Source organism: Coregonus clupeaformis, chromosome 13 (genome assembly GCF_020615455.1).
Source record: "Coregonus clupeaformis isolate EN_2021a chromosome 13, ASM2061545v1, whole genome shotgun sequence".
In the NCBI taxonomy this organism is placed as follows: domain Eukaryota; kingdom Metazoa; phylum Chordata; class Actinopteri; order Salmoniformes; family Salmonidae; genus Coregonus; species Coregonus clupeaformis.
The window spans coordinates 25769854-25792778 of record NC_059204.1 but is presented as its reverse complement, the minus strand read 5'-3'; the positions used below and the strand labels follow the sequence as shown (position 1 = coordinate 25792778).

General features: G+C 44.0%; 1 protein-coding gene and 1 long non-coding RNA gene across 5 annotated transcripts in view; one reads left to right on the top strand and one right to left on the bottom strand.

The window, feature by feature from the left end:
- Window positions 1-15379: 15379 nt before the first annotated feature.
- Window positions 15380-18180, bottom strand: LOC121579816. Its single transcript, XR_006002951.1, has 3 exons — window positions 18097-18180; window positions 15745-15979; window positions 15380-15500 (listed from the first exon to the last, which is right to left on the bottom strand). It is a non-coding gene; the product is annotated as an uncharacterized LOC121579816 (long non-coding RNA).
- A 13-nt stretch (window positions 18181-18193) lies between these two features.
- Window positions 18194-22925, top strand: part of LOC121579815 (arrestin red cell) — a 31081-nt gene continuing 26349 nt past the window's right edge. For 2 of the 4 annotated variants that reach the window (XM_041894727.2, XM_041894724.2), the window contains exons 1-9: window positions 18196-18372; window positions 20715-20745; window positions 20862-20922; window positions 21066-21110; window positions 21206-21402; window positions 21495-21554; window positions 21726-21793; window positions 21956-22176; window positions 22300-22372. In XM_041894727.2, coding sequence (XP_041750661.1) covers window positions 18350-18372; window positions 20715-20745; window positions 20862-20922; window positions 21066-21110; window positions 21206-21402; window positions 21495-21554; window positions 21726-21793; window positions 21956-22176; window positions 22300-22372 — 779 coding nt within the window. In that variant the 5' untranslated portion in view covers window positions 18196-18349. Of the gene's footprint in view, window positions 18373-20714; window positions 20746-20861; window positions 20923-21065; window positions 21111-21205; window positions 21403-21494; window positions 21555-21725; window positions 21794-21955; window positions 22177-22299; window positions 22373-22925 lie in introns of all 4 variants that reach the window. The other 2 variants (XM_041894725.2, XM_041894726.2) reach the window with 2 other exon arrangements.

Below are 22925 nucleotides of genomic sequence, written 5' to 3'. Positions count from 1 at the left end.
CACATGGGATGATGCGGCGCACTCTACGCTGATAAGCCTATTCTTTGCCATGTTATAGCCCTCTTCGGACGGGTATTACTAGAGACGTTGGTTTTGTAATTACTATACAAGCATGTGCGTTATTCCAGAGGACAATTCACACAGGATTCGTTTTTCAAAACTACCCCTGTAATTCCAATTTTTTTCAAATTGAATTGACTCTTATGACGGAAGGCTGGAGGTTTTTGTTGTAGGCGTGAAGATATTTAATGTCTAGACGATAATAGGCAACACTGATAACTTGCTTGGCTGCCAAATGTATAGGTCTCCCCATAATATTTAAATTGATGAAGTGGGATCATAGGCTAATCATTATTTTAACGATCCATGATAGACGTCCTTCCTAATAACAATGCACCCCATTCTGCTGATTTGAGCTGCTGAACCATATTTGCACTTGATTGTGTTTATGGATAAAAAAGAGTACATGTAATTTCCAAAAAGTTTAGCGGAGATAGTATAGTGCTTTGCGATTTATTGCCTAGGACAGGGCTCTCCAACCCTGTTCGTGGATAGCTACTGTTGGGTTCTATTTTTCTCATAATTGGATCTGTATGTGATGAATAGCTTGGAAGGAATGCATTAATGAACTATACTGATATAAATTGTTTCACATAACAGGCTGTTGTTATTCATGTAAGGAACGTTAGGGGTAGGACAGATAAGACTTGTATTTCTTACAGATACGAACACTCTCTCTTTGTAGTCTGTGAAACTGTCCTTGAACATGGAGTACAGTGGAATGGTGTCTTTTGGGTGCTGACTCCGCAGGTTATTATCATAGCAACTATGCCTGGCAACAAATGGAGTGCCGAGGAGTTGGGACCAACACCTGCGCCAACGGATTGGCTGAACCACACTCAGTCCTTTGCTCTGGTTGGCCAACAGAAGAAGTGGAGGCTTTCTGTCAGAGTATTTGAAGAAGAACTTAGAACAATGGATCAGTTCTCAGAGTGCCCTGCGTGGTATCTCAGCGGACCCGTATATACGAACCTTCATACTTATCATACATACATTTTGCATATAATAAATTAAGCTTGGATTGAAGATCTCTTGATTCTTATTCCAATACCAGATTTGAATTACGCAATTTCTAACAATTGGTGACCTCCGACTGTGATCTGGTAGCGGAACTTCACTTCGCAAAAATTCACCCAGCCTATTGGACATCACTGTCATCGAACTGTGTTTCACAAATTGCCCGGGCTTCTAAAACGGTAAGCAAAACACCTATTGTAATATAACTAAAGTTTTGCACATTGGCTTTATCCAAATTAATTTTGTGAAACACCTGTTTGATGTAAGTGAACCCTATTCTACTATAAATAACAATTACAGTATACTACTTCGATTTCATAATGTACTATGCAAATGTTTGATAATTGTGATGGTTAAACCCATGGAATAGTAGAGGTGGCTGTGTGCCCCATAGTAGAGGTGGCTGTGTGCCCCATAGTAGAGGTGGCTGTGTGCCCTATAGTAGAGGTGGCTGTGTGCCCCATAGTAGAGGTGGCTGTGTGCCCTATAGTAGAGGTGGCTGTGTGCCCTATAGTAGAGGTGGCTGTGTGCCCCATAGTAGAGGTGGCTGTGTGCCCCATTGTAGAGGTGGCTGTGTGCCTCATAGTAGAGGTGGCTGTGTGCCCCATTGTATACCTTTGTTATCTGTGTGTCCTAAGAAACTTTAGTTGTGTGACAAAGAATTACGATTGTGTGTCGAGTGTAAGTGTGTCATTTATGACTGTGATAGGATTATGACTGTGTATTGTGAGTGAGTGTGATAACTGTATACTACGTTTAACTGTGTAATAACTGTGTACCATTTTGGCTGAGAATACAAACAATATTTTAAAACAGTAAATAATGAGAATTACAATTAGGAAATAAAGTTTAAATTGTGCAAACGTTAACAAAAGACACCCATAGGAGGTACTTTAAATAAATAGGCAGTGCGACGCTATGGCACATATCAGTTCAGACTAGATATGACTAGGTTCAAAGGAGACACTTAAAATTATTTAAGACAGGGGTGACGTATGCATGAGAGTGTGAATGATAAACCTGTATACCTTGATAGAAAACTAATTGGGAATCAAAGACGTCTGTGCCTGTCCAAACTGTATAAATTTGGGGATAACTGTTGGGTTCGTGATTGTTTAAACCATATAACCCATCAATAACAATTGGGAACATAAAGCTAAAGTGATTAATTGTGTGACTGAACTGGTTTTGAATAGTTGTGTTGAAACAATTTAGTTTATTATTTGATTCAGTGTTTGATGTTTGACATAGCATAATACTGGTTTTAGGTGCTTGGGTTGAGGCTTCTTTTTTGTTGATTATTTGATGTAATGTTTGACCCTGCAAAATACTGGTTAAACAATTAGACTGAAATAATTTGGTTTATCATTTAAATATAAACATGCACCAACTTTAACTAATTAGGTGGGAATAATTTGATTTAAATAATTAGATTAAAGTACTTTAAATAACGACAGAATATTGGAAACACTAACACAGCTCCTCAAAAGAGCCTGCTCCCACCGAGCACTGGAGAGAGAGTTGTGAGGGGAGGGGCTGGAGAGAGCGAAAGTGTGGCTTTTGGAGCGAGGAAAGACTGGAGTTGGCTGGGAACACCACGGGGTGATTATTTGAGAGGTGCCTGTGGGTTTCTGACGAGGGATGAGATGGGTGAGAAAGTAGAGAATATTTACATTTGCATTTTTGGTGATTTGGCAGACGCTCTTGTCCAGAGCGACTTGCAGGAGCGATTGGGGTTGAGTGCCTTGCTCGAGGGCACATCGGCAGATTTTTCGCCTGGTCGGCTCGGGGATTGGAACCGGCGACCTCTCGGTTGTTGGCGCGGGCGCTACTGATCACTAAGCTGCCTGCCGCCCCATATGAGTTTAAGGTTGTGGCGTTGTTTGATCATGTGATAAGGTTTAATTTGTAATCGGACCATAACTAAAGTGGTTATAGAAGTAATGTATAGGTAGGGGAGAGCCAATAGGGGGGCTCCATTGAACTATTATGGTTTATTTGGCATTTCAATGGCATAAGGTGAAATCTGTATGCATGAAGGGAATTCGATTATGTATTATTATAGTATTATGGACACTCCGTAATAAATAAACTGAACCAAACAAGACGTTACTACAGCAATAGAGAATAGTTAATGTTGTTACGTTAGTTCTTAAACCCGATGATAGAGGAAAATGCAGAACGCTGTTAGAGTGTGTTTTATTTTGGCTACTAGGGTGTTTGAGACGGAAGGGCTGGCTAGACGGGGGTGATGACGTGGCTGGATGTGCGACGTGAAAGTATTTACTTTGAGAGAATCGTAGATGGTGTGGAGTGACTGGCGATGTCCCTGGTTCGAACACAGGTAGGGACAGTAGATAAAGCTTTCGCAGTGGGGCTATATACCTAGATTACTATGTGGATTGAGAAATGTGAAAGGTTGAATTAGATAGCTTAAATAGAAGTATTCTAGAAAAGTCTATGAAAATATGTTATAAGGTTACCATGCGCTCTCCCCGAAGGAACAAGGGGAGGGTGAGAGACAGTACAGTTCAGATAGTAGGAACATCATTAAATGTATGCTAATCAACGATAGCAAGTAGTTGTTTTATTAATTAGGGCATAATCAGAGAGAACAGTTAAATAAATTGAATAGCGAACTGAAATGGTTTAGCGGGAAATGAGGAATTAGATTGATACAAACAATTATTGATGGGTTAAGACTGGGTATAACCAGGAGAAAGAGATTAGCTCATCTCGTTGGAATGTTGCCTAGGGCTAGGGGAGCAGTAGTGAAGTTAGGCAGTATTTAGGTCATAAAAGTGAGCTACCAAATTAAGGCCTGGCTATTTGTGGTTGTTTTTCAAATTGGGTTTTTTCAAACAAAAAACAACACACCTAGTATGATGTTTATAAAGCCTTGTTGTTTCAATTTTGGGGGGTTTCAGCAGGTCAAGGGTGATAGGTCTTAGAGGAGCACACAGTGAATTTTATGGAGTTTTTTAGCTTTTGGCTGAGTTTGGGGTATATATGATTTCTTATGAGAATGAATGTCATGAGGACTTAATGAACACTTGGGATAACTAACATTTATGAAATATTTAGAATAATGGTAATGTTTAGTATACTATGGGATTAAACAGTTCGTTAAATGATTTCAATTGCCTCTGAACTCTGTTTTAACATTCTGGTGTTAATTAATCATCCACACTAGTAAATTCTAAAGGCATGAGAGGAGGACTTTAAGATAGTTTATTTTACAAAGTTGAGGGTAATTTGTAATACTGTGCAAATTGTGAAGAAGATTATAGTTTGGTAATAGTATATTTGATTTGAACCATAAAATAACAGAAGAGAGAGTGGAGGAATGGCAATTGGATAATGAATTACCAATATTAACTAAAGTGATTGTTTAGGTAGGTGGTAATATTGACACATGGCCAAATCATATGTCAAAAAGGGGGATGGTTGGATTAAATATTAAATATATACGAAGGAGAGGACAAAATACTTTTAAAAAAAACAACAACAAGTATGATAGTTTATTAACCACACCTGTATGTCAGAGGTTTTGTGCCCCACAGGTGAACTAAAGGAGAAGGTGACCCACTCTATCTAACCAGGAGACTGAAGCAGGCCTGGCGGGAAGGGCCCTACCAAGTACTGCCTTTGCCAGCAGAATAGCTGAGAGATCCATCTGGGTGCATGTCACTCACTGCAAAAAGGTAAACCCAGCTACACCTGACGAACAAACACAGAGTTAGGAGAAAGATCCGATCACCACTAGGGCTCGGGGGTTGGCTCCTTAACGAAGATTCCCTTACCCTGTCTGATCATCCCTGTCTGAGTTCGATAGAAGGTAAAGCAATGGGTTGGCCTCTGGCGTCTGACATGTTTTCAGGGCGAGGGTGGGGATTCACAGGTCTCCCGACGGTAGGTAGCTGTCTGATTGTGGGGGCCATATTCCTAACACACACGGACCCTCCTGTTTCAGCCAGAAGTGGTAGTTAACCTAACACAAGTTGAAAAGGCATAGGAGACAGCTAGACGTAGCGAAAGGGGAAGTACTAGGGACTTTAGGGAAGGACATCACCAATCTCCATACACAGTTTAGGGTTGTGAAAGTAGGGAATTATCAGAAATGGCAGTGCGACCCATATAAGGGTAGGTACTGTCTGAAAGTCTGAATTATGCTAAAACAGATTACAGACCTGACAGGTGAGATATCCTCTTCAACTGGGGCACCCTATAGAGTAAACCTCTCTGAGGGAGGTAGTGAGACAGTGCAAACTATAGACCTGAAGGAAGTAGTACAGATGGAGATGGAGTAAATAGATTTTAACCTGTGGTTGGAATGGATTCAGTATACGGTCTAAAGAGGACTGTTATGCCTGTAGGACAGCCAAACCAAGGTTAACAACTACTCCGTTCCCCTTGACAGGCTTTGACTCTCTGTCAGGTTTATCCTCCATGCAAGCCACCTGGGAATGTGGTGAAAGAGTCTTATGGTAACTTGCACTATCTGTTTCCCCCGATAACAAAGTCATCCCAACCTGGGTTGCCTCAGTTTGAAGTCACAGGGGATTCTAATTGTTTTTCTAGGACTAGTAAGACAGGATACAGGGTAGGGCCTCTTAGCTCCTGCTCCCACACAGAGAATATCACAACTAAAAGAGACCATGACTAATCTCTCCTCTTTGTTGCAGCCTGAGGATTTTAGGAACCAAAACCAGACCCGTGCTGACATCTGATGGATGTGTGGTGATAACTGATTGTGAACTCACCTACATATGTAAACAATCAAACGTGTCAGAGACTGGTGAGTTGTCACGTAGAAAGTAGGACCTCCTCCAGGAATCCTTTGATGAAAGGATATATATATTGATGGGATAGGAGTACCCCGAGGGGTTCCAGAACAATTCAAAGCTAGGAATCAGATCGCAGCTGGGTTTGAATCAAGTATTTTCTGGTGGTCAACAATTAATAAAAATGTAGATTGGATAAATTATATTTAATATAACCAGCAAAAGATTTATAAACCACACTCGTGATGCAGTAAAGGGATTAGCTGAGCAGACAGCGGCAACTAGCTTAATGACATGGCAGAATAGAATAGCTTTAGATATGCTTTTGGCTGAGCGGGACGGGGGTTTGTGTTCTGTTTGGATATATGTGCTGTACTTTCATCCCCAACAATACAGCACCGGACGGGCCCGTGACCAAAGCGCTTGAGTGACCATCACCACGCTGGCGAACGAACTGGCTGAGAACTCTGGTATTGATAGCTCCATAAACGGTTGGTTTGATAACATATTTGGTAAATGGAAAACTATTGTTGTAACTATTCTGGGTGAAGTTATAGCTTCTATGGGTATACTTGTTCTTTGTGGATGTTGTCTTATTTCCTGTGTCTGAGGGTTGGTGAGAAAAGGAGATGGAGAAGGTGGTTTCCAAACAGATGGTGAGATACGGCCCAATCCCGGACTCCGACCTAAGGAATGAAGGATATGACCTACCAGGCTTGGTGGAGTGACACTCTAGAGGGTGTCTAAAGGGGGCCAAAATGTACTTCCCTGTTGGTGTTTTGTTTTAATAATCTTATGTTTTGTGTTCTATTAATCCTGTGTTTTATGCTTTATTAATCAAGTTAACCATTGGGTATGTTTGTCTTTCCTTATGTGAAGGTTTGAAGTGCCTGGGTGACTTGTAGCCAACCGTTTGCAAGTTGGGTGTAGATGGAAGGACTGAAGGCCTTTTATTATCAAATTGTCTATTAATAAAAGTGTTTATTTTTGTTTGTATTGTATTTTAATGAGTGACACCCTAGAGGGCGTCAAAAGGGGGAATTGTTGGGTTCTATTTTTCTCATAATTGGATCTGTATGTGATGAATAGCTTGGAAGGAATGCATTAATGAACTATACTGATATAAATTGTTTCACATAACAGGCTGTTGTTATTCATGTAAGGAACGTTAGGGGTAGGACAGATAAGACTTGTATTTCTTACAGATACGAACACTCTCTCTTTGTAGTCTGTGAAACTGTCCTTGAACATGGAGTACAGTGGAATGGTGTCTTTTGGGTGCTGACTCCGCAGGTTATTATCATAGCAACTATGCCTGGCAACAAATGGAGTGCCGAGGAGTTGGGACCAACCCCTGCGCCAACGGATTGGCTGAACCACACTCAGTCCTTTGCTCTGGTTGGCCAACAGAAGAAGTGGAGGCTTTCTGTCAGAGTATTTGAAGAAGAACTTAGAACAATGGATCAGTTCTCAGAGTGCCCTGCGTGGTATCTCAGCGGACCCGTATATACGAACCTTCATACTTATCATACATACATTTTGCATATAATAAATTAAGCTTGGATTGAAGATCTCTTGATTCTTATTCCAATACCAGATTTGAATTACGCAATTTCTAACACTACCATCCTCTAGGTTTTCACGCCAACCCTAATCTAGCGCGTCTGATTCAATAATTAGCTGGTTGATAAACTGATAAGACCTACAGGAAGTTAGCTCTCCGGGAACATGGTTGGAGAGCCCTGACCTAGGACATCAACAGCCAGCCAGGGTTTCATTAAATAACCTATAGGCACAATAGTTTTTATTGCACATTTAGGCCTAATTAAACTGATACATTTGGCGTTGTTCAACTTCAATTCACTGGCACTATGAAGAATAGCTTAATCATACTCATTGATAGCCTAATATATACTTTAATATACTTTTGATGAATTTATGAGGCATTGCTAGACAAGCCATTGCTACACTGAACAAAAATATAAACACAACATACAACAATGTCAAAGATTTGACAGAGTTACAGTTCATATAAGGAAATCAGTCAATCAAAAATAAATAAATTAGGCCCTAATCTATGGATTACACATGACTGGGAATACAGCATAAGGCGCTCGTAGATTCAGGCGCAGCTGGGAACTTTATTTATCGTATATTTGCCCGTAGATTAGGGATTCCTATTGTTCCTGTTGATGTGCCCTTCCCTGTACATGCCTTAGATAGTCACCCTTTAGGGTCAGGCCTGATTAGGGAGGTCACAGCTCCACTCTGGATGAAAACGCAGGAGGGTCATGAGGAGAGAATTAGTCTCTTTCTGATCGATTCTCCTGCGTTTCCAGTGGTGTTGGGGCTTCCCTGGTTAACCTCTCATGACCCCACGATTTCATGGCAACAGAGGGCTCTCAAGGGATGGTCACGTCAGTGCTCGGGGAGGTGTGTAGGTGTTTCCATAGGTGCAACTACGGTGGAAAGTCCAAACCAGGTCTCCACTATGCACATTCCCCCCGAATATGCCGATTTGGCTCTCGCCTTCTGTAAAAAGAAGGCAACTCAATTACCACCCCATCTACAGGGGGATTGTGCGATAAATCTCCAGGTAGGCGCTGCACTTCCCCGGAGTCACGTGTATCCTCTGTCACAGGAAGAGACGGCTGCTATGGAAACATATGTCTCCGAATCTCTGGGACAGGGATACATTCGGCCTTCCACTTCACCTGCCTCCTCAAGTTTCTTTTTTGTGAAGAAGAAGGATGGAGGTTTACGCCCGTGCATTGACTACCGTGGTCTCAATCAGATCACTGTTAAGTACAGTTATCCACTAGCTCTCATTGCTAGTGTGACTGAGTCATTGCACGGGGCGCGCTCCTTCACCAAATTGGATCTCAGGAGCGCGTACAACCTGGTGCATATCCGGGAGGGGGATGAGTGGAAGACGGCATTTAGTATCACATCTGGGCACTATGAGTACCTCGTCATGCCGTACGGGTTGATGAATGCTCCATCAGTCTTCCAATCCTTTGTCGATGAGATTTTCAGGGACCTGCACGGACAGGGTGTAGTGGTGTATATAGATGACATTCTCATATACTCCGCTACACGAGCAGAGCATGTGTCCCTGGTGCGCAAGGTGCTTGGTCGACTATTGGAACATGACCTGTACGTCAAGGCGGAGAAATGTCTGTTCTTTCAACAGTCCGTCTCCTTCCTAGGGCACCACCTGTCCGCGTCAGAGGTGGAGATGGAGATTGACCGCATTTCAGCCGTGCGTAATTGGCAGACTCCAACCCCGGTTAAGGAGGTGCAGAGATTCTTAGGGTTTGCCAACTACTACCGGAGGTTTATCCGGGGCTTTGGTCAGATAGTGGCTCCCGTTACCTCCTTGCTGAAGGGGGGACCGGTGCGACAGCAGTGGTCAGCTGAGGCGGACAGGGGTTTTGGTCACCTGAAGGACCTGTTTACCTCGGCTCCTGTGCTGGCTCATCCGGATCCCTCCTTGGCATTCACAGTAGAGGTAGACGCGTCCGAGGCTGGGATAGGAGCTGTACTGTCTCAGCGCTCGGGTACGCCACCAAAGCTCCGCCCCTGTGTTTTCTTTTCGAAGAAGCTCAGCCCGGCGGAGCGCAACTATGATGTGGGGGACCGGGAGCTGTTAGCTGTTGTCCAGGCTCTGAAAGCGTGGAGGCATTGGCTTGAGGGGGCTAAACACCCTTTCCTCATTTTGACTGACCACCGCAATCTGGAGTACATCCGGGCGGCGAGGAGACTGAACCCTCGCCAGGCAAGGTGGGCCATGTTTTTGACCCGTTTTGTGTTCACCCTTTCTTACAGACCAGGTTCCCAGAACGCTAAGGCAGACGCTCTGTCCCGGTTGTATGACACAGAGGAGAGGTCCATGGAGCCCACTCCCATACTTCCGGCTTCTTGTGTGGTGTGGGAGGTTGACGCGGACATCGAGCTGGCGTTACGTACGGAGCCCACTCCCCCCCAGTGTCCAGAGGGTCGTATGTACGTTCCGTTAGATGTCCGCGATCGATTGATCTATTGGGCTCACCTTCCTCTGGTCATCCTGGCATCGGTCGGACAGTGCACTGTCTTAGTGGGAAGTACTGGTGGCCCACTTTAGCTAAGGACGTGAGGGTTTATGTTTCCTCCTGCTCGGTGTGCGCCCAGTGCAAGGCACCTAGACACCTGCCCAGAGGGAAATTACAACCCCTACCCGTTCCAAATGGCCGTGGTCCCACCTATCGGTGGATTTCGTTACGGACCTTCCCCCGTCACAAGGGAACACCACGATCCTGGTCGTTGTGGATCGGTTTTCTAAGTCCTGCCGTTTCATTCCTTTGCCCGGTCTCCCTACGGCCCTACAGACTGCGGAGGCCCTATTTACACACGTCTTCCGGCACTACGGGGTACCTGAGGATATAGTGTCTGATCGGGGTTCCCAGTTCACCTCAAGGGTCTGGAGGGCGTTCATGGAACATCTGGGGGTCTCGGTCAGCCTGACCTCAGGGTTTCACCCCGAGAGTAATGGGAAGGTGGAAAGAGTAAACCAGGATGTGGGTAGGTTTCTGCGGTCCTATTGCCAGGACCGGCCGGGGGAGTGGTCGGGTTTCATCCCCTGGGCAGAGATGGCCCAAAACTCCCTCCGCCACTCCTCCACTAACCTTTCTCCATTTCAGTGTGTATTAGGTTATCAGCCGGTCCTGGCACCATGGCATCAGAGCCAGATAGAGGCACCTGCGGTGGATGAATGTTTTCGGCGTTCTGAGGAGACCTGGAACGCTGCCCATGTACGCCTGCAACAGGCCATCAGGCGACAGAAGGCGAGCGTCGACCGCCACCGCAGTGAGGCCCCGATGTATGCACCGGGGGACCGGGTCTGGCTCTCGACCCGAAACCTGCCCCTTCGCCTGCCCTGCCGGAAGCTGGGTCGGCAGTTTGTGGGGCCATTTAAAGTCCTGAGGATATTGAACGAGGTTTGTTATAGGTTACACTATATACACTATTTGACACTATCGATCACCACATTCTTTTGGAGAGACTGGAAACCCAAATTGGTCTACACGGACAAGTTCTGGCCTGGTTTAGATCTTACCTGTCGGAAAGATATCAGTTTGTCTCTGTGAATGGTCTGTCCTCCGACAAATCAACTGTACATTTCGGTGTTCCTCAAGGTTCCGTTTTAGGACCACTATTGTTTTCACTATATATTTTACCTCTTGGGGATGTTATTCGAAAACATAATGTTAACTTTCACTGCTATGCGGATGACACACAGCTGTACATTTCAATGAAACATGGTGAAGCCCCAAAATTGCCCTCGCTAGAAGCCTGTGTTTCAGACATAAGGAAGTGGATGGCTGAAAACTTTCTACTTTTAAACTCGGACAAAACAGAGATGCTTGTTCTAGGTCCCAAGAAACAAAGAGATCTTCTGTTAAATCTGACAATTCATCTTGATGGTTGTAAAGTCGTCTCAAATAAAACTGTGAAGGACCTCGGCGTTACTCTTGACCCTGATCTCTCTTTTGACGAACATATCAAGACTGTTTCAAGGACAGCTTTTTTCCATCTACGTAACATTGCAAAAATCAGAAATTTTCTGTCCAAAAATGATGCAGAAAAATTAATCCATGCATTTGTTACTTCTAGGTTAGACTACTGCAATGCTCTACTTTCCGGCTACCGGATAAAGCACCAAATAAACTTCAGTTAGTGCTAAATACGGCTGCTAGAATCCTGACTAGAACCAAGAAATTTGATCATATTACTCCAGTGCTAGCTTCCCTACACTGGCTTCCTGTTAAGGCAAGGGCTGATTTCAAGGTTTTACTGTTAACCTATAAAGCGTTACATGGGCTTGCTCCTACCTATCTTTCCGAGTTGGTCCTGCCGTACATACCAATACGTACGCTACGGTCACAAGACGCAGGCCTCCCTAATTGTCCCTAGAATTTCTAAGCAAACAGCGGGAGGCAGGGCTTTCTCCTATAGATCTCCATTTTTATGGAACAGTTTGCCTACCCATGTGAGAGACGCAGACTCGGTCTCAACCTTTAAGTCTTTACTGAAGACTTATCTCTTCAGTAGGTCATATGATTGAGTGTAGTCTGGCCCAGGAGTGTGAAGGTGAACGGAAAGGCTCTGGAGCAACGAACAGCCCTTGCTGTCTCTGCCAGGCCGGTTCCCCTCTCCACTGGGGTTCTCTGCCTCTAACCCTGTTACAGGGGCTGAGTCACTGGCTTGCTGGTGCTCTTTCATGCCGTCCCTAGGAGGGGTGCGTCACTTGAGTGGGTTGAGTTACTGACGTGATCTTCCTGTCTGGGTTGGCGCCCCCCCTTGGTTTGTGCTGTGGTGGGAGACCTCTGTGGGCTATACTCGGCCTTGTCTCAGGATTGTAAGTTGGTGGTTGAGGATATCCCTCTGGTGGTGCGGGGGCTGTGCTTTGGCAGAGTGGGTGGGGTTATATCCTTCCTGTTTGGCCCTGTCCGGGGTTTCTTCGGATGGGGCCACAGTGTCTCCGGACCGCTCCTGTCTCAGCCTCCAGTATTTATGCTGCAGTAGTTTATGTGTCGGGGGGCTGGGGTTAGTTGGTTATACCTGGAGTACTTCTCCTGTCTTATCCAGTGTCCTGTGTGAATTTAAGTATGCTCTCTCTAATTCTCTCGTTCTCTCTTTCTCTCTGAGAACCTGAGCCCTAGGACCATACGTCAGGACTACCGGGCATGCTGACACCTTGCTGTCCCCAGTCCGCCTGGCCTTGCTGCTATTCCAGTTTCAACTGTTCTGCCTGCGGTTACGAAACCCCTACCTGTCCCAGACCTGCTGTTTTCAACTCTTAATGATCGGCTATGAAAAGCCAACTGAGATTTATTCCTGATTATTATTTGACCATGCTTGTCACTTATGAACATTTTTGAACATCTTGGCATGGTTCTGTTATAATCTCCACCCGGCACAGCCAGAAGAGGACTGGCCACCCCTCATAGCCTGGTTCCTCTCTAGGTTTCTTCCTAGGTTTTGGCCTTTCTAGGGAGTTTTTCCTAGCCACCGTGCTTCTACACCTGCATTACTAGCTGTTTGGGGTTTTAGGCTGGGTTTCTGTACAGCACTTCGAGATATTAGCTGATGTAAGAAGGGCTATATAAAATAAAATTGATTGATTGATTGATACAGCTTCCTCCTGATTACCGTATTAACCCCTCATTCCATGTGTCTCTCCTCAGGCCGGTGGTAGCTGGTCCACTCCAGGAGTCTGAGGTACGGGAGGTTCCTCCGCCCCCACTGGACATCGAAGGGGCACCGGCGTACTCGGTCCGTTCCATCCTGGATTCGAGGCGTCGGGTGGGGGGCCTGCAGTATCTCGTGCAGTGGGAGGGGTACGTAATGGTGCTGGGTCCCTAGGAGGGACATCCTCGATCCCTCCATGTTGAGGGATTTCCACCGTCGTCATCCAACTCGCCCTGCTCCGCGTCTTCCTGGCCGTCCCCGAGGCCGGTGTCGGCGCACGGCCGGAGCTGCGCGTCAAGGGGGGGTACTGTCACGGATTCAGCCGAGGCTGCCCCTCCTCCTTGCTTGGGCAGGCTTCGGCGTTCGTCGTCACCGGAGTACTAGCTGCCACCGATCTATGTTTCTGTGTTCTACTTGTTTTGTCTTTATTGTACACACCTGGTTCCCATTATGTTCATGATTTGTTCCCTATTTAACCCTCTGGCTCCCACTGTGTTCTGTGCGTGTTTGTTCTATGTTTGGTGTCATCGACTGGTGAGCGGTATTTGTCCTCCCTGTGTGGAGATTATGTTAATTTATTTTCACAAGTAAAGTACGTTGTGTACTAGCTCTGTGTCCTGCGCCTGACTCTGTCCTACTGCTACACACTGACGCCTGACATGTCTATAATTGGGGGGCCACCATTAGAATTAAATAGAGCAGCAATATACAGTAGTATGTATCTATGGAGGTGACTTACTAGAACATATGACAGCGGTACTTTGCCAGACGACTGTAGGCATCGTTTATGTCCCTCATACAGTTGAAGTCGTAAGTTTACATACACCTTAGCCAAATACATTTAAACTCTATGTTTTTCACAATTCCTGACATTTAATCCTAGTAACAATTTCCCTGTTTTAGGTCAGTTAGTATCACCACTTTATTTTAAGAATGTGAAATGTCAGAATAATAGTAGAGAGAATGATTTATTTCAGCTTTTATTTCTTTCATCACATTCCCAGTGGGTCAGAAGTTTACATACACTCAATTAGTATTTGGTAGCATTGCCTTTAAATTGTTTAACTTGGGTCAAATGTTTCGTGTAGCCTTCCACAAGCTTCCCACAATACATTTTGGCCCATTCCTCCTGACAGAGCTGGTGTAACTGAGTCAGGTTTGTAGGCCTCCTTGCTCGCACACGCTTTTTCAGTTCTGCCCACAAATGTTCTATAGGATTGAGGTCAGGGCTTTGTGATGGCCACTCCAATACCTTGACTTTGTTGTCCTTAAGCCATTTTGCCACAACTTTGGAAGTATGCTTGGGGTCATTGTTAATTTGGAAGACCCATTTGTGACCAAGCTTTAACTTCCTGACTGATGTCTTGAGATGTTGCTTCAATATATCCACATAATTTTCCTTCCTCATGATGCCATCTATTTTGTGAAGTGCATCAGTCCCTCCTGCAGCAAAGCACCCCCACAGCATGATTCTACCACCCCCGTGCTTCACGGTTGGGATGGTGTTCTTCGGCTTGCAAGCAACCCCCTTTTTCCTCCAAACATAACGATGGTCATTATGGCCAAACAGTTCTATTTTTGTTTCATCAGACCAGAGGACATTTCTCCAAAAAGTACAATATTTGTCCCTATGTATAGTTGCAAACCGTAGTCTGGCTTTTTTATGGCGGTTTTGGAGCAGTGGCTTCTTCCTTGCTGAGCAGCCTTTCAGGTTATGTTGATATAGGACTCGTTTTACTGTGGATATAAATACTTTTGTACCTGTTTCCTCCAGCATCTTCACAACGTCCTTTGCTGTTGTTCTGGGATTGATTTGCACTTTTCGCACCAAAGTACGTTCATCTCTAGGAGACCGAACGCGTCTCCTTGCTGAGCGGTATGACGGCTGCGTGGTCCCATGGTGTTTATACTTGCGTACTATTGTTTGTACAGATGAACGTGGTACCTTCAGGCGTTTGTAAATTGCTCCCAAGGATGAACCAGACTTGTGGAGGTCTACAATTTTTTTTCTTAGGTCTTGGCTGATTTCCATTGATTTTCCCATGATGTCAAGCAAATATTAGCCTATCAGAAGCTTCTAAAGCCATGACATCATTTTCTGGAATTTTCCAAGCTGTTTAAAGGCACAGTCAACTTAGTGTATGTAAACTTCTGACCCACTGGAATTGTGATACAGTGAATTATAAGTGAAATAATCTGTCTGTAAACAATTGTTGTAAAAATTACTTGTGTCATACACAAAGTAGATGTCCTAACCGACTTGCCAAAACTATAGTTTGTTAACAAGACATTTATGGAGTGGTTGAAAAACTAGTTTTAATGACTCCAACCTAAGTGTATGTCAACTTCTGAACTTCAGCTGTATCTCTGTCACTCCACAACCGCTCCCCCATAGCACTGGCACTGGGCCTGGGGATAGGAGAGATACACACGTTATTGGGACCAACAGACTCTGCTTAGTTATGAATCATAGCTAAGACCCTGGGGTCTGTCCATGTTCCAGACACTTTACATACATCCACCTGTAACTGTGAAGACTCCCAGGGCCTTTTAATTGATCTGTAATTAAGTCTATTACTTCTTGTAGGTCTGAAAATAAATTGGCAACGAAAAAGGCCATTAGCTTTCAGAATTCTTATTCTGCTATGCTCACAAGTATGTCTTGATAATTCATTCCCAAATTGAAATAAAATCAAATGAGCTGATCTCGATCCATGATGATGATGATTGTTGGTTTGCTGCTTTTGGAGTGAGGGGAGTGGATCTCATTCTGCCAGGAAGTGAGGTTGGACAGGGGTACCACCAGTGGGAAGAAAAGGTTGAGGAAGGAGATGGTCTGGATGGTCTTTGCAAGGCCCTTTTCATCAGCCAGAACACAACTACTCCCCCTGGGGATAAGAGATGGAGGAGAATAGTTTAATAACTTTAACCAATAATATAATGTAGTGTCGAGTAAATGTTGCTAGTTATTGCTGATAAACAAAGGAGTCCGCTTATACTGAACTTTGATCATAAGGTTTATTCATATCACAAGATTTCAGCATAAGTTTACGGGTGTCATGATCCCCCCGGAGAGCAGTGTCCTCCAAATTACAATGTCTGCTCTAACCTCTTCTTCGTTTAAACCCAGTATATATAATCTTCCCCAAAATATGGGTGGCTCCCTCTACTGTCCAATCCCCTGTCTACAACACACACTTCCTCTGTTCTATCTGGGGTGTCACACTAAAAACGGCTCTCTTTGAACCTAAATAAACATCCCCTCAGGTTCCACTTGAAAACTATTAGCAAAGTCATAATCTTAATACACTACAGTAATAACATACTAAAATCACTGTAGCCTATTTATGTTTTATAGACACTGACAGAGAGACAGGCAGGCAGACAGTCAAGTAGACAAAGAGAAAGGTATACAGCCAGCCAGACAGACATAAAAAAGTAACCCAGTCAATAATATAGCCTACTGCCATTAGTTATTGGCTGCTATACATGCCCCATTCATTGCCCAGTCTACTACTCTTCCTATAGCCTAGCTGGATGATATTAATTAAAAACAAGGTTGCATTAGTACATCTTGTCAATGTGGACAGTAAAAGCAAGACACAAGAAACTAGCTGGGTTACCCCTCCAAAATAGCAATTTAGCTAACGATGTAACTACGGTAGTTAGCCTTGTTTACTTAGCTAATCAAGCTAACATTAGCTAATGTTGGTGATGATGTCGGTCTGAAATATATAAGAACCTAACATTAATATACTGCCTTCGGGACCTACATTATTCAATGGATAACGTTAGCTAGATGGCTAAAGTTCAATAATAGCCAACAATCTTACCTGGGAAAGGATAACATCTGTTGCAATTGTACTGGCCCCACCTTCCATTTAGCTAGCCAATCAATGGCATTGTAACAAAAAGCAGTGCTATGATTTTAAAAATATGAAATATAGCTAGCTCTCTCTCTCTTGCTTCTTCATTTTTTAAGAAATTATTTTTTCAAAACTGTTCAACTATTGTCTTTCTCTCTCTTTGAGTCAACTACTCACCACATTTTACGCACTGCAGTGCTAGCCAGCTGTACCTTATGCTTTCAGTACTAGATTCATTCTCTGATCCTTTGATTGGGTGGACAGCATATCAGTTCATGCTGCAAGCGCTCTGATAGGTTGGAGGACATCCTTCGGAAGTTGTCATAATTACTGTGTAAGTCTATGGAAAAGGGTGAGAACCAAGAGCCTCCTAGGTTTTGTATTGAAGTCAATGTACCCAGAGGAGGACGGAAACTAGCTGTCCTCCGGCTACGCTATGGTGCTACCCTACAGAGTGCTGTTGAGGCTACTGTAGACCATTGCAAAACAGTGTGTTTTAATCAATTATTTGGTGACGTGAATATATTTAGTATAGTTTTATCTAAAAAGGATAACTTTTATTATTTTTTCGCTATTTTTATTTTTCTGAAATTCACTAAGGAGGATGGTCCTCCCCTTCCTCCTCTGAGGAGCCTCCACTGGTTGTCACCTATATTGCAGAATGTTTGTATACATAGCCTGGGGAAGGGGGGGCAGAGTTAAAAAAAAATCGTGCCTGCACTACAGACTGCTATATCGGTCCGCTAATACAGGACTAGTAAAGGCCCAGTGCACTACTTTTGTAACCCAAAAAAATCTCTTTTTTTTTCTGATTTTTCAGAGGGTGCTGCACCTACTTACTGTGGCTATGTTCATATAGAAAAGTAGTGTAGAACAGATATGGTTCACTATGAAGTAGAATAGGGAGTTGTGTCTGTTCTACAACTTACAGTGCATTCGGAAAGTATTCAGACCCCTTGACTTTTTCCACATTTTGTTACATTACACCCTTATTCTAAAATGTATTTACTTAATGTTTTTCCTCATCAATCTACACACAATACCCCATAATGACAAAACAACTTAAATACCTTATTTACACATTGCAATTCAATCTGCAACGCTCTAACGTTGCATCCCAAAAAGCACTAGTTTCCTACCATTTGGGCGTAGAGCCTTCTGATAGTGCGTAGCTAATGCGCAATGCTGCACCGTCCCCAAAAGCGCATCTTTGTCAGTGCTGCACGGATCAGATGAGTTCCTGCTTTTGCGGAAGCGAAAGGGCACGGAAGCCAGCGCCAGAGAGCTTGCAAGGGAGGAGTAAAATACACCATAAAATTTACAGAAAAAAAAAAACTGAAATACACACAGCTTTCTCTTTTGCCACCCATCTACCGAAAGCCTGCCGAGGAGATGGGGGACAAGGCGGGCACCAGGTAAGGATTCATTCCCCCGCAATCTCGTATTTTCTACTGCCTTGTCAGTGTGTGTGTGTGTGTGTGTGTGTGTGTAGGCAAGAGAACAGCGAGCTAGCAACGCTATCATCACTTGAGACCAGCCTGTTCCCCTTGCATCAACATCAGATTGGTCCGTACTTACCATGGCAACTAGCTATCTAATTAAACATGAGAGACTATTTAGCCAAAACGACCATAGTCGTAGGATTTCGATAGCAGTATTTGTGTTTTTATTAGCCAGACCCATATGTTTCCTAGCTAGCTAACGTTAGCAGAGGTAGTTAGCTAGCTAGAACTATTCGGGAAGAAGAGTTCGCAATCCACCTTAATATCCCTGTTTTACCTACACCCTGATGGCGATAACATAATTTCTAGTTTAACTAGATAAGTAGCTAGTTCCACTTCACTTGCAACAGTTTTAGTAAGCATGTTCTAGCTAGCTGCAGGGTGAGGTAAACTGTGTGTGTGGGTTTAGATACAACTCGCATCCAACAACTAGCTAGATCAAAATTAACGAATGAGCTTGATGTGCTGTTTTGATTACTGGCTAATTAGCTATCTTGTGTTATCTGTTTATTTGGCCCTCAGTGTCGTGTATTTGACGTACATTTTACGCAATATCGCCCAGTGTTTTTTCATGCATAGATAAATATCCTGCGTGGAAACAACCAAGCACAACGTCTGTCCAGCTATTGATATCATGTGCCATATACACGTGATTACTGTATATAGGCATGTTGTATAGCCACTGTTGTGTGCTGTCCGTATCAGGCCAGGGCAGTTTACGATGCAGCTATTCATACACTTGCCGGCCTAACACCTTTGCACTTGGTAATCAGCTGCTTGCATCTGCATCAGTATGTACAGTCTGACTCTGAGCAGCTGTACTTCTCCACTAGGTTATTCTGGATCGATGTCCTCTGCAAGTGACTGTAAATGTGGAGAATGTGCAGCATGGTTCTCTACTGACATTCATTGATTTTATTCCTTGGTTATTGTGCAGCGGACCGGGTCACTTTCATGTAGAAGGTTTGAAATAAACGGTCAGATTGGTGTTTAGGTTCAGTGTTTTGGCATTTAGGGTCAAGGTCAGGTTAATAGGTGTTTGTCTTGTGGTCTATGAAGCGTCAGCAGCAGTGATGGCGACCCCCTGATGGATGCTAGGGAGCAAGTGGCGTGTTTGAGGGGTCAAGGGTTTGGCTGATAACTAGTGAGGAGGTATAAACTGTAGCACTGGCTCGTAAATGAAGAGACAGCAGAGCTCTAGGCCTGTGAGATTCAAACTGAGCATGTGCGAGAAGATAAGACACCTTCACCCTGGGCCTGTGCTCTGGAGACATGCACCATGCCCCGTGTCCACTACACAGACTCACTCTAGTTAAATTATATCCCAAGTCAAACTTACTACTATATACTGTTAGTGTGCTTATGTTCTCCACCACTAGTGGGAAAGAGTAAAGTATTCACCTTCCTCCCCTAGTCCTGCTCAGAAATGGACTAGTAGTCAGTGGTTCCTCTTCATTCCCCTATTGTTAATGAGTTGTTGACTTGTCCTTATCAGTCAGTGGCAGTCACTGGGATGAGGTTCTATGCAAAGATAGCCTAGATATCCCATTTATGACTGCGGACTATAGTCGTTCAATGCTCGCCAGTTAATATCCTCTTTCCTCCTATATGCACGCACACACTGTGTTACATCTCGCCACATTCCATATTTGGGTACCTAGGTTAGGTATGCATAGGGTGTGTGTAGGCCTAGTCTGTGATGATGGAAGTGCTCTCTGAGAATTTAGTTCAGAAACTATTGTTGATCTGCATGACAAGGATGCTTGTGTCATAACAGAAAAAATGTTCTGCATGCATGCTGCAGTAGGCGTAATGAGTACACACAGTATGTATCAATACTCCTTTGTAGATATTCCTCGTGAAATGAGGAAGGAGTGTTTTTTTCCTGTTCTGTTTGTGGCAGTCAGCAGCAGGAAATGGCCTCTATTTGCTGGGAGAGGGTTTCCTGTCCAGATGCAGGATATTGGGTCTAACCCTACACCTCTGGGACATAATAGAGGACAAACTGGACGAACACCAGGGGCGTATTCATTATGCCGATTCTGTTACAAAATGTTTCTTAAACAGAAGCAAACGAAACGAGGAGAGGCCTACCTGAATTTGTTCAATATAAACTCTAAATTTAGTTTCAAAACGTTACATTTTGCAACTGTTTGGACTAATGATTACACCCCATACTTTATATCTTCCTACTTGATCAAATCTCTCTTTCTTGCTTTCTCTCTCACTTTCTATCTCCCGTGTCCTTTTGTCAGAGTCTTCAAGAAGTCAAGCCCCAACTGCAAGGTAAAGGACATGAGTATTGCATTACTAGTTGTATCCTTTGATGGTTTATGTTATTAATTGTGACACGTTCACATTTGTCTAAGTTCCTCTACTTTCCTCCCTCCTCCTTTCTGCAGGTCACAGTATACCTGGGAAAGAGAGACTTTGTGGATCACCTTGACCAGGTGGACCCAGTCGGTAAGTGCTGAACGATCAATGAGTTTACTGGTTAGAGCATCATGGGAATCAGAGAATCTCTCATAAAACTGCCTAATTTTATTGTTCGTAAACACTGTGTTTCAAACAATGAATTCCCCTCTTGACATTTTCCTTTCTCACAGATGGTGTGATCCTAGTGGACCCTGAGTACCTGAAAGACAGGAAAGGTCTTCCTCATTCTCTACACTGTTTTGTCTCCTCTATTTTTTGCCATTTTATATCAACCTCTTCTGATGTTCAAACCCCTCCTCCTCCTACCCAGTGTTTGTGACTCTGACGTGTGCATTCCGCTATGGCCGTGAGGACCTGGACGTGCTGGGCCTGTCCTTCCGGAAGGATCTGTACATCTCCACCTTCCAGGCCTTCCCTCCAATCGCAGGGGAACACAAAGCCAACAGCCGCCTGCAGGAGAGACTACTGAAGAAACTGGGCCAGCAGGCACACCCCTTCTACTTCTCTGTGAGTCAAGAAGACACACACATGAACATACATATACTTTGAGTCTGTAAAATAATACAATACAATATGGCAAATTTGTGTCTGTCTCTCAGATTCCCCAGAACCTGCCGTGCTCAGTCACCTTACAGCCAGGACCAGAAGACACGGGGAAGGTTCAGCATCACTTCATGCAAACTTACACATTATATGACGGATATCTAAACGTAGCAATTTCCATACCTGTAGATTCAACAATACACACCCACATGAAACTAATAATGCCCATTTTATAATTTATGTCCCTGTCTCTCCTCCTCTCCTTTCTTCCACCTTTCTCTCTTTAGGCATGTGGGGTAGACTTTGAGATCAGAGCGTTCTGTGCCAAATCAATAGAGGAGAAGATTCACAAACGGTACGAAAGCCATTTCACTCTGTTGTGTGTCTTCTGCAGCAGCTTTTTTAGGGTATGTAATCCTTGAAAGCATGTGATATGCATGTCTGTGCATTTCTCTGTGTGTTTTTAGTTAGTCAGCAAAGTTGGTGATCTGTAAAGTATAACGTGTGTGTTGTGTAGGAACTCTGTGCGGCTAGTGATCCGTAAGGTGCAGTATGCCCCAGAGAAGCCTGGGCCTCAGCCCATGGTGGAGACCACACGGAGCTTCCTCATGTCGGACCGCTCACTACACCTGGAAGCCTCTCTGGATAAAGAGCTCTACTACCATGGAGAACCCATCAGCGTGAATGTTCACGTCACCAACAACTCCACCAAGACTGTCAAAAGAGTCAAAATCTCAGGTACCTGTCTTTAATCAAAGTTTTATCAATTATGGTTTTTTATGACTCTAGGCTCTTCATTCTTCTCCCCTCTGTTTTATTTTGTATGTGTGTGGTTAACTTTTTATTTCCCTCTCTCTCCAGTGCGACAGTATGCTGATATCTGTCTGTTCAGTACGGCTCAGTACAAGTGTCCAGTGGCTCAGGTGGAGGCAGAGTGAGTATTTTACCTGACTCTTATACCTATATCCCTCCTCAGTTCAAATCAAATCAAATTTTATTGGCCACATGCGCCGAATACAACAGGTGCAGACATTACAGTGAAATGCTTACTTACAGCCCTTAACCAACAGTGCATTTATTTTTAACAAAAAAGTAAAAATAAAACAACAAAAAAAGTGTTGAGAAAAAAAGAGCAGAAGTAAAATAAAATAACAGTAGGGAGGCTATATATACAGGGGGGTACCGGTGCAGAGTCAATGTGCGAGGGCACCAGCTAGTTGAGGTAGTTGAAGTAATATGTACATGTGGGTAGAGTTAAAGTGACTATGCATAAATAATTAACAGAGTAGCAGCAGCGTAAAAGGATGGGGTGGGGGGGCAGTGCAAATAGTCCAGGTAGCCATGATTAGCTGTTCAGGAGTCTTATGGCTTGGGGGTAGAAGCTGTTGAGAAGTCTTTTGGACCTAGACTTGGCACTCCGGTACCGCTTGCCGTGCGGTATCAGAGAGAACAGTCTATGACTAGGGTGGCTGGAGTCTTTGACAATT